The sequence below is a fragment of the Zeus faber genome (assembly GCF_960531495.2).
Source record: "Zeus faber genome assembly, chromosome: 18".
In the NCBI taxonomy this organism is placed as follows: domain Eukaryota; kingdom Metazoa; phylum Chordata; class Actinopteri; order Zeiformes; family Zeidae; genus Zeus; species Zeus faber.
This window is the reverse complement of record NC_137210.1, coordinates 29417146-29429225: the sequence shown is the minus strand read 5'-3', so window position 1 is coordinate 29429225 and position 12080 is coordinate 29417146. Positions and strand designations below refer to the sequence as shown.

General features: G+C 47.3%; 2 protein-coding genes across 2 annotated transcripts; one reads left to right on the top strand and one right to left on the bottom strand.

The window, feature by feature from the left end:
• Nucleotides 1–440: 440 nt before the first annotated feature.
• LOC307244163 (GDP-Man:Man(3)GlcNAc(2)-PP-Dol alpha-1,2-mannosyltransferase-like) lies at nt 441–11819 on the top strand (the record flags this gene model as incomplete). The annotated part of the gene is made up of 6 exons (XM_080019235.1): nt 441–499; nt 2792–3013; nt 8885–9087; nt 9443–9611; nt 9837–10444; nt 10689–11819. 6 exons carry the CDS (start codon nt 441–443, stop codon nt 10970–10972), a joined length of 1545 nt encoding a protein of 514 aa, XP_079875361.1. The 3' UTR covers nt 10973–11819.
• On the bottom strand, nt 5674–7794 carry LOC307244339 (kelch-like protein 10; the record flags this gene model as incomplete). Its single annotated transcript, XM_080019488.1, has 2 exons — nt 5674–7273; nt 7661–7794. 2 exons carry the CDS (start codon nt 7792–7794, stop codon nt 5674–5676), a joined length of 1734 nt encoding a protein of 577 aa, XP_079875614.1.
• Nucleotides 11820–12080: the final 261 nt, after the last annotated feature.

The window sequence follows — 12080 nt, the reverse complement described above, 5'->3', positions numbered from 1 at the left end:
ATGATCATTATTATTATTATCATTATTATTATTATCATTATTATTATTATTATTATTATTATTATTATTATGATTATAATAATAATAATAATAATAATAATAATAATAATGATTATTATCATTATTATTATTATGGTTATTATGATTATGATTATTATTGTTATTATTATTATTATTATTACTATTATCATTATTATTATTATTATTATTATTATTATCATTATTATTATCATTATTATCATTATTATTATTATCATTATTATTATTATTATTATTATTATTATTATTAATAATAATAATAATAATAATAATAATAATGATAATAAACGTCGTTCAACGTATATGACGACGACACAGACACAGACACAGGCACAGAGCCAATCAGAGAAGCAGGAGCTGGTCAGCTGACCAGCACTTCCGTGTTCATTTCCGGGTTCAACATGGCAGACTACGGGCTGCACCTGCACAGCTCGTCGTTGTGTTTCTGCGACCTGATCAGGTAAACAGTGCCGGAGTGGAAACATATCAATCATAATAATGTAGGGTTGTTATTGTATATTATTATTCACCACATTTTAGGAAGGAAATGGCCGAAGATGTCATTTATTATATATACTCTATGTATGTACTGTATATAACAACTATTTCCTTTCTATGTATTATGTAGCGAAGCCAGATATTTTCAAAAGTATATATAATTAAATAAGACTTTAAATATCGTGGAATAACAAAGATATAACGTGATATGATGTGAAGCTGACGTCACGTCGCTGGAGCCTGCCGCCATATTTGGAGGATCACTCACATGGACTGTGAATGAAAGTTTTATTTTCAATATGTTTGGAAGTCTCGGTGAAAACTGCCACCCAAAATCATGCAGCCATCTTGTGTGAGACCTCAACCCTTCTTGTTCCCACTCCCTGTCTCCCTTCGGTACATTTTGTACATTTTAGCTGTTTCTCTATGAGATCGAATGGAAGCGATCCTCCAAAAATGGTGACCTGAGTCCATAGCAACCCATAGCAACACAAAACAACCCATAGCAACCCATAGCAACACAAAACAACCCATAGCAACCCATAGCAACACAAAACAACCCATAGCAACCGTCAAACTCCACATTCCCTATAGAGGAGGCTGCAGTTTCAGGACCACGACCCAGAACCCTAGTGAATTAGTTTTAAAGGTTTATTCCACCCAAATACTCCTTACCTAGATGGTTAAGTTTAGGTATAATGCTATAGAGGGTTAAGTTGAGGTGGAACGTTAGAGGGTTAAGTTGAGGTGGAACGTTAGAGGGTTAAATTGAGGTGGAACGTTAGAGGGTTAAATTGAGGTGGAACGTTAGAGGGTTAAATTGAGGTGGAACGTTAGAGGGTTAAATTGAGGTGGAACGTTAGAGGGTTAAGTTGAGGTGGAACGTTAGAGGGTTAAGTTGAGGTGGAACGTTAGAGGGTTAAGTTGAGGTGGAACGTTACATGGTTAAGTTGAGGTGGAACGTTAGAGGGTTAAGTTGAGGTGGAACGTTAGAGGGTTAAGTTGAGGTGGAACGTTAGAGGGTTAAGTTGAGGTGGAACGTTACATGGTTAAGTTGAGGTGGAACGTTAGAGGGTTAAGTTGAGGTGGAACGTTAGAGGGTTAAGTTGAGGTGGAACGTTAGAGGGTTAAGTTGAGGTGGAACTTTAGAGGGTTAAATTGAGGTGGAACGTTAGAGGGTTAAGTTGAGGTGGAACGTTAGAGGGTTAAGTTGAGGTGGAACGTTAGAGGGTTAAGTTGAGCTGGAACGTTAGAGGGTTAAGTTGAGGTGGAACGTTAGAGGGTTAAGTTGAGGTGGAACGTTAGAGGGTTAAGTTGAGGTGGAACGTTAGAGGGTTAAGTTGAGGTGGAACGTTTGAGGGTTAAGTTGAGGTGGAACGTTAGAGGGTTAAGTTGAGCTGGAACGTTAGATGGTGCTCAGGGTTGGGGCCGTCATGATGGTGACCTTTCAGTTGTGGTTATCATTGTATTATCATGTAGTAGTGTAAGAAGACACATCCACCTCATGAAGATGAGATTTGGTTTTGAACATTCAGGAAACGTCACCTTATTCCCATCTTATTTATTGTGACATCGGGACAAAACTCCCCCTGACATTTGGATGGAAAGATGTGATTTTGGAATTCAACGATTTTCAATCGATCGCGAACCAGAACGGTTCAGTCCTTAAGTACATTTTCATATCGAGGAGGTTGTCTTGGTGGTAGTTGGTGCGTTGAGGTGCAGATAATTGGCATAAAAAGGCTGAAGGCTGAAGAAATAGCAAGAAAACAAAATATACCGAAATGTACGGAGTGTGGGCGGGGTGATGCTCATAGAGTTGGGTGTAGATGGGAGGGGATTTCCTGTCAACACTGGTGCCCCAAAAATAAATATAGATTGGATATTTCCATTAATTCACTGGGATTTCAGTGTGAAGCACTTTGAGTTGCATCTCCTGTATGGATTGGACAATGCAAATAAAAATTATTTTTATTATTATTTCAGGATTTATATGGATACAATAATACCGGCGTGGATAACAATGGATGAGTCGTTCTAAATGATTACAATATCATTACAATGCTATTACAATATAATTCTGTGTGTGTGTGTGTGTGTGTGTGTGTGTGTGTGTGTGTGTGTGTGTGTGTGTGTGTGTGTGAGTGAGATATTAGAGTTGTTGGTATATTGTTTGAAAAAAATCGACAGTATATGGGGCAATATGGTGAGTTGTCCATAGATTGTTTCCGTACGGCCGCTGTCCTCGCCACAGGTTGCTGTGGTCCCTGGTCCTGCCGTGCGTCTACCTGAGCGTGGTGCTGACCCTGCTGTTGGGCCTGGCAGTCCTGGGGGTCCGGACGTGGCTCCAGGGTCGTCGGAAGCAGCGTCTGGCCCTAGACGGCTCCCCGACCGTGGCCTTCTTCCACCCCTACTGCAACGCTGGAGGAGGCGGGGAGCGCGTGCTGTGGTGCGCCCTGCGAGCCCTCCAGACCAGGTGGGCCACACAACAAGCTGACGTAGCCATGGGATGGTTTTGAGGCCGTTAAGGATGTCCTATTCCCCCCGAGAGATATTTACATACCATACATCGAGGATTTGTGCTGGGATTTGACCAGAAAATGTCTGGAACATGACGGTCCATGTTGGACAAATGATAAAAAAGTTCTGTATTTATTTTCACAGTTTTCACAATGGGAACGTGCATTTGATGGTAGGCAACATGTAAGAGCGTAATCTGATATTTTGTACTGAAAAGTATTTCCATACAAACATCTATCATTTTGCTCTATATCTACAGCAACGCCTTAAAAGAAAAACAAAATTCATTGTGTGTGTGCAACAGATTTTTGTTTTTTTTAGAATACCCATTAAAATTAAGATAAATGATTAGACAGCAACCGGGGAGATTGAGGTGGTGCAATGATAGTACTGGTAATAAGCTGGCATAGAAAGTCTGTATAGCCAGCCTCGCGTTTGTGGGCTACACATCCATGATGCCAAGCTCCCGTTGCACCACCTCCCAAAGCCGCTCTACTGGATTGACATGTGGTGAGGGTGGAGGCTGTTGGAGAACAGTCAACTCATCGTCATGTTTTATTATGGGATGGACATGCTCAGCAACAATACTCAGGTACGCTGTGGCCTTAAACCATGCTCAGCTGGTACTAAGCGGCCCAAAGTGTGGCAAGAAAATATCCCCCGCACCATTACACCACCAGCACCACCAGCCTGAACCCTTGATACCAGGCAGGATGGAGCCATGCTTTCATGTTGTTTACACCACATTCTGCTCCGACCATGTGACGGTGGCAGCTGAAATGGAGACTCATCAGACCAGGCAACGTGTTTACAATCTTCTATTCCTCCATTGTTGGTGCCTGTGCCAGTTGTAGCCAGATGACTTTCCTGTTGTGAGCTGACAGGAGCGGCACCCGGTGTGGTCTTTTGCTGCTGTAGCCCCTCTGCTGCAGTAGCAGGTGCAGAGGAGAGCAGCAGCAGATGGGGGCAGTATTGGATGGGTTGGACCAGCCTGTTGAGCTTACAGGGGATTGACTGTCAATGTGTTGAAAAACTGGTTCCACTCATTTGCATGTTCCATGTTTCCTTGCACGGCTGGCCCTGACTTACTGTAGCCAGTCATTCTTTTCATCTCATTCAGTGCCTCCCTGGCCTCACTGTTCTGCTGCAGCTTGTCGTCTGTCCTCCCTGTCACAATTTCTTGCTTCCCCCATAAGACTCCTCTCCACTGATTTGGCCTCCTCCCTCCCTCCCCTTATTGAGGGGGCTTTAATCGCATCCTTGTTAATCCACGGATTATGGTTGGGGATGCAGCGTACCTTCTTGGTGGGTATGATCCTGTCCTCACAGAAATGGATGTAATCTGTAACACAATGGGAGAGTCCCTTGATGTCCTCACAGTGGCCCTCCAGGAGGGCCCCCTTGTCGTTCTTAGACCACATCGTCACAGTCCGGGTGGTGGCGGGCTGCCACCTTGTCTCATGCCTGACAACATGAGACAAAGTGTATCAGGTTCTGTCAGGATTTTGGAGGGGGTGACGTGATTAAAATCTCCATTGATCACCATGAGAGCGCTGGGGGACAGCGATCGGCAATTGACAAACTTATCGGAAAGGGGGGGTGAGTGCCCATAGAACGTAATGTAATGCGGTCTCTTGTTCCAGAAGTGCAGGATTTATTTTTGACAAGTAAAGTATTTACACAAAACATCCAATTTTTACTAAATTAAATCCCAAAGAAACGGGTAGACGTGCGTGACAGTGGGACGCACAGGGTCTTCTGGGACGGAACGGGACAGTCCCTTAATTTCATTTCATCCATGTAGGAAACAAACACAAATAAACAGATCTAAAATAAAAAGACCGTCTGGAGGAGAAATAAAAAACTGTGCTCCAATTCTCTGAGTTAGGTTTATGTTTTTTCATTTTCCATACAAGTTAGAAACTAAGGAAATAAAATCAATTCAAATCTTTCTCTATGAGATAATATTATATATTGCTATTTTATAATCACGAGATCTGCATATAGAGTGGGAAAGTGAGATCCCATCACAAGTAGTTACTTGACAGCACAACAGTTTCAGAACGCAGTGAATAGCACTGACACCGTTTCAATGCTCGGACTTTTCCTGGTGGATTAAAAAAAAGTAAAAACATTGTACGTTATCAACGTCAATCGCAATTGATGTGGATTGCCGATTGATGATTTAATCGTAAATCTGCTTAGTTTGTAATCCTGCGACCGTACACATCATGATCGCATATCGTGATGGCAGAAGTTGGGACGTCAACAACAACAACAATGGCTTTACATTTTTTATCAAGATAATGCAAACTTATCAGATAAGTTGATATTTATGTTATTGCATGAAATCATTTATTAAGGTTGATTCAACGCCCCAGCAACGTGACACTGATCTAATTTTAAACCATGTTATGTTGTCTTGCGTCTGGGGTATCGTGTAAATGCACTTGTGCTCCCTCTTTAGTGTCTTTTTCGTTGCCTTAACAGAGCCAATAACTCTTTTGTTTTTCAAAGAATGCGTTTTTCCATTGATAGGTGGAGGACTGAGGTAAGGGCTGAAGGGTTGGGGGGTTATACTGGATCAGGGTACTGGGGTTTCAGGTTCCATCCCCCTCAGAGGGTGATGGCGTCCCGTTGAACAGCATATTCTGTCATGTTGGAGAGGTCGTAGGCCACACAGCAACTCAACGCGCTGCGGAAAATCCCCATGTCTTCAACATCGGACCACTCCTCCATCTGCTCATCGTAGAACTCCACGTCTAACAAGGTGAAACCGTTGAAGCCTCCCACGACGAAGAGTTTGTTGTCAACCACCTCCAGGCCAAAGTTGCTGCGGGGATTGCACATGGAGGGAACCGCTCGCCAGGTGTTACTGATGGGGTTGAACGCTTCGACACTGCGCAGGCGGTTGGCGCCATCGAAGCCTCCAACCGCGTAAACACTATCTCCATATGCAACAACCCCCACTCCGCTGCGCCTTGTAGACATGGGCGGGATCATTGTCCACTGGTTGGTCGCAGGGTTGTAATACTCTGCACTCATCAGGCATTCATCCCCTGTGAAGCCACCACAGATGTAAATCTTTCCCTGCAGCGTTGTGGCATTGGCGTCGCTCCTTCTGTCATGCATGGGCGCGATCAGAGTCCACTGGTTAGTCTCTGGTTCGTAGCGCTCCGCTGTGTTCTGCCTCATGTGTCCGTCAAAGCCTCCCATGGAATAGATGCAGCCCTCAAGCACAGCAACGCTGACGTAACAGCGTCGCATGTACATGGGTGCAACCTGGTGCCAGTTGCGGGTGACAAGGTCAAACTTTCGCACGCTGTTGAAATAATTCACACCATCAAAGCCACCAAGGCAGTACACAAAGCTGTTGAGGAAAGCAGCGCCGTGATATGCCCTTGGGCTCTCATTGCTATTAGTTACATTAACCCACTGATCTGCTCGGGCATCATACGCCTCAATGCCATTGGTTGGACTACCGCCACTCCAGCCTCCGATGGCCAGTAGGATGGCAAAGGGCAGGCGGGGGCGGGTCAGAGAGTTGCTGAAGCCTGAGCTAGAACGACCACTGAGGTTAATCTCATATCTGGCCTTCAGAGCGTCAATGACGATTGGCTTGCACTCAGCGCTGTCTATCAACAGTTCATGGTTTTTCACGTTTCTCACTAAGTAGCCTGCAGTCATCAAGCCCAGACGAATCTTAGGTAGGAGCAGGGGCAAGTGGTCCCTGCGATCCTGGGCACGGTGGTTGATCCAGCGCAGGACGGCCTCAAACACAACGCTCTCCTGGTGGACGTTCAGCTCATCCTCACTGATGACAGTGGTCAGCTGCTGCAGTGTCAGCTCCAGAAACTCCTCCGAGATGCAAATCTCTTCAAAGTTCTGCAGCATGTAGAGGTAGGCTTTGTGTCTTAGCGCGAGGCACGAGTAGATGTCGGCGAACCTCCAGATGCCAATGCAGATCTCTGGACGGAGCTGGTTCTTGAGGAAGTCACAGCATACTTGTAAAAGATCCAGCATGGAGAGGTAGTCCGCTGCAGCAAGAAGCTCCTCTACATTCTCCATCGTTACAGTGATGGAGCGGGTGTAGGCGTACTCCACAAGAAGATGCATTATCTCTGCAGAAACACCGGGGATGCTGTAGATTCTCTTTTCTGATTGGGCCAAGACACCAGTGAAGAGAGCCCTGTGAGTGGAGTTTGAGCTCATCAGACTGATTGACAGGGGACAAACCCCAGGTAAACTTAATGGAGACAGGAAATTAAACATGAGTACAATCATTCTACTATGGGAAGAGAACAAATGGAAGAGGGAGTCAGACAGGAAACCCATCGGGACTTGGATCCGGGTGGAATTCTTGGGATTGGGTGTGTATCCTCAGCAGGAATCCTGATGAGGTATTTGAAGAGGGCAGGATTGTTGTCATGTTGGTGGACTTGCACAGGCACACACTCTTATATTGAAGCAGATGTAACAAAACAGGATGCAAGCCGCCAAAAAAGTCCCACAACAAGGTGTTTAGAACTGTGTTTGCAGAGACAGCGTCATAATTTAATAGAAGGCATTTTGCCAGATTGACAGCTTCCTTTGAGCGACCCACCTGAAGTAGTCACTGCAAGCAATCAGGACGATTTTATGAGCGCTGAACTCCACATTGTCCACTGTGATCACCACGTCACACAGCAACCCCTCCAGACGAAGCTTGTTCAGCACCGTCAGCGCTGCTGCGCTCATCATCCGTTCCGTGTGCTTCGATTTTGGGGAATCTTCACATTAATTCAGTGTCATGAAAGTGTCCTAATGTCTCTGACACAAGTGGACCTGCTCTTCTCTAGTGTCTCAAAGTGAACTCCTGACTTCTTATTATTTTTGGGTTTTTATGGCGGATCGCTCTTGTTGTGTTGCATCACCGCCCTCTGGCCATTAATCTCCACAATTCTGCATTGAAGTTCATCTTGTGAAAGAACCCCACGTCTCCTTGTGTTTTATCGGCAGCTCACGTTCACTTGCAATGTTACATCACCGGCCTCTTTTGCTCGTAAATGCTATAACGTGTGTGTGTGTGTGTGTGTGTGTGTGTGTGTGTGTGTGTGTGTGTGTGTGTGTGTGTGTGTGTGTGTGTGTGTGTGTGTGTGTGTGTGTGTGTGTGTGTGTGTGTGTGACGGCAGCCCATGCTGCTGTCCTCAACCTGTGTCCTCCTTCCACCTGCCACGGTGTGCTCCTTTAAACGGTTTGATGAGATTCCAAAATTTCCCTTATAAGGGAGGGTGTCCTGGTGTCCCGAGGGGGTGGAGGGGGGAGACCCCGGGGAAACCCCTGCCCCCCGCGCCCCATTACACACGGGGTCCCCCTCCCCCGGGATCTCCCCGTGCGTAACAAGGGGGACCGAGCAGTTCACTTCAGAGCAGAGCAGTTCTCTGAAGACAGTCATAGTAATAAAGTATTTTTTGTCATTGTGCTTGTGGCTATTAACGCTGATGTTTGTGAATTGGATGTTTTTGCGACGATGCTCGTTTGCATAGAAAGGGGCCAATTTTGCGGCAATTATGCACAATGACTTTTACATGCGTGCAAATAGCACCGGCGCACCGAGACACTATTTGTTTGGCAGTGCAGTTAGGGGTGTTCTCACCCTTTTGTGGGTGCTTTTGAGAATTACACGGTTTCTTTTTGTCTTGTGCAGGTTTAATGGCTGCTAAAGCCATGTAATCCTTTAGTGAATTCACCACACGGTGTTGGATGCCGTTGCATCCGAGTGGAGTTCAAATTCTCAACCTGCAAAGCCACTCTTTAATAATCATCAAGAGCTTCCGTTGTGTTGCAGACACCCCGGCGTGTCCTTCGTGGTGTACACTGGGGACCAGGGCGTCACTGGAGAGCAGATCCTGGAGGTGGCCCGGCAGAGGTTCGATATCACACTGCCACGCCCCGTCACCTTCATCTTCCTCCGTCACCGTGCGCTGGTGGAGGCCGGCTGCTACCCTCACTTCACCCTGCTGGGCCAGAGCCTGGGCTCCATGTTCCTGGGTACGCCTCCATCCCATTGTATTTTCTCTGGAGATCAAGGGGTTATTAGATCGGGCTTTGTTAAAACATCAATAATCTGATACGATTCAATTATTTCGTTTCAATTTCTAAATCAATTAGAAAATGTAATATCAATACGACTACAGAGATATAGAATCCTATCATGAGCCTTCTGTCCAACACCTCGCATCACCTGTCATGGGTCAACAGCCAATGGTGTGTTTTTCTCTCTGTTTTTTTCTCCTTGCCTCTGTCATGTGTTTATTCTCTGTTGTGCTTTCTTTTCATCCCTTCATTGTCGTCCTTGAAGTGTTGCTTTATAAATAAAGTTTCTGTTCTGCGCTGTGTGTTTCAGCTTGGGAGGCCCTCGAGTCCTTCGTCCCAGATCTCTATGTGGACTCCATGGGCTACGCCTTCACTCTGGCCGTCTTCCGCTGCCTGGGCGGCTGCAAGGTGGCCAGCTACGTGCACTACCCCACGGTCAGCACTGACATGCTGTCCGTGGTCCGGGAGAGGAACCCCAGGTCAGGGACCTATGTTTTAAATGAACGTTTCAGTGTAGAGATGGACGGATGTGACCAGTGACCTCCAAGCTCCACAGAAACCAAAACTGACTTTTTTACTCACAAAGTCTGAACAATTCCCTGTGCAGTGATTTTGAATATCTAAGTTTTTTCCAAATTCCATGATGATAAATTCATCCAAATTGTCCACTCCATCTCTTCCCGTCCCGTGGTCCTGTGCTGCAGGTTCAACAACCCAGACTACATTTCCCAGAATCCTTTGCTGAGTGCCGCTAAGGTGCTGTACTACTGCTGCTTCGCTCTGCTCTACGGCCTGGCGGGCTCCTGCTGCGACCTCATCATGGTCAACTCCACCTGGACACTGGGCCACATCCTGGCCCTGTGGCGCTCCCCCAGCCGCACCAGCGTGGTCTACCCCCCCTGCAATGTCAGGGCCTTCCTGGAGGTCCCCCTAGAGGGGGAGGAGGACGGGGAGGAGGCGTGGGAGGAGCTTGGCGTCGACAGGGACAGGAAGTATCGCTCCATCGTCTCGGTGGGGCAGTTCCGTCCGGAGAAGGACCACCGGCTCCAGATCCGAGCCTTCCGGAAGCTGCTGGACCGGCTGGAGGAGCGGGGAGGGCTGCGGCGGGAAGCGCTGAAGCTGGTTCTGATCGGCGGCTGCAGGAACCAAGAGGACAGGGAGAGGGTTCTGGAGCTGAGGGGCCTGTGTGAGGACCTGCAGGTGAAGGACCAGGTGGAGTTCAGGCTTAACGTGCCCTTCGAGGAGCTGAGGAGGGAGCTGGGGAAGGCCACCATCGGCCTGCACACCATGTGGAACGAGCACTTTGGGATTGGTAAATCCTAACCCTACTGACCCATACACTTCTAACCCTAACCCCAACAGTACACTACTAACTAACCCTGACCCACACATTAATAACCCACACCCTACTAACCCTAAACTACACATGACAAACCCTACCAACTCTAACCATTATATTTTTATATTGTATTTTATTTATCTATGCTAACATGCTAATCGGAGCGTTTCACAGCGTCCATCTTAAAGCCAGGTTCCTCATGTTGAACCCCCTCCAGGTGTGGTGGAGTGCATGGCTGCGGGCACCATCATCCTGGCTCACCGCTCCGGAGGCCCCAAGCTGGACATCGTGGTCCCGTACGACGGTGGCCAGACGGGCTTCCTGGCGGACAGCGAGGACGGCTACGCCGCGGCCATGGAAACCATCCTGGCGCTGCCGGCGGCCGAGCGCCGAGCGATCCAACGCAACGCCCGGCGCTCGGCCGAGCGCTTCACCGAGCAGGAGTTCGAGGCCTGCTTCCTGTCGGCCATGGAGCCCCTGATGAGTAGGCTGCGGGGGTGAAGCGCAACACCCTTCTCTACGCCCGCAACCTGCCCGCCCTCCGTAGGGGAGCAGGAGGAAGAAGACGTTTACTGAGAAGCTACTGTAGGACCAAACATGACACCCAACGCCCAGATACTGAAGCAACCAAAGCAGAAGGTCCCAGGTTCTCATTGGCTGAGAAGGTTCCTCCCATTCTACATCGGTGCCATTCCATCAAAATTTGAGCCACTGGAAAGTCCATTTCAGACGACACAGTGTAAATATTCTAAAGTTAGCAGGATAACCCCCCAACCAACCCCCCGCCGTCCCGGTGCTCGAACCTTCAACACCTTGAGGGAGCTGCCATGACTTTCACAGTTTGGGGACGGATCCGCATCGTCATGATGAGCCCAGCTGCTCCTCTGAGGCTCCCTCCCTGAGACACGAGCAAAATGGCCGCGAGGTGTTGGTGGTGTATTCCTCCTCCCATGTGGAGGCTTAAGAACTCAGTGTGACAAGAGAATCATCTGGTTTTGTTGAGGTGTTAATATCTTTGTAAAGAGTAGTTTTGTAAAGTTAGTTTTACTTTAATTCACAGTGACTCACGTTCCACTTGTTAAGAAACGACTGATTTCCGTCAAGAGTCCAGAGCATCATTCAAACAGTGTTTCATCCTTCAAAGTTCTGTTGTGATTCAAAGTATCTGACTTCACCGCAAAATGTCAAAAAGTCTCTAAAACGTTATTATTTACAAACAGCTGAGGATTCATTTTGGTTCCTCTGCTTCATGGATGAAGATCTAGTGGAAGTCCAGAAAGAGCTTCTAGTTCTGACCAGAACAGAACCAACATCCTCACTTTGCTCCTGTCGTCGTATCAATAAAGAATTGCACATTAACAAACACTCCACTCCTCTTTATTTACGTCACGCCTCCATCCGGGGGGCCGGATCTGAAGCCCGGGCCTCGCCCCGACGCCTCGCCCGACCTCCACCCCCTCCATCCTGGGGCCGGATCTGAAGCTCCAGTTTTTTATCTGTGGTGTTGCTACTTTGTGTTATTTATGTTGGTGTTGATCTTGTTTCCTGCCCATATTGACGTTCAATGGAGGGGGCGCGGTGTTGCTGCCATGTGATAGGAACTGGAAGA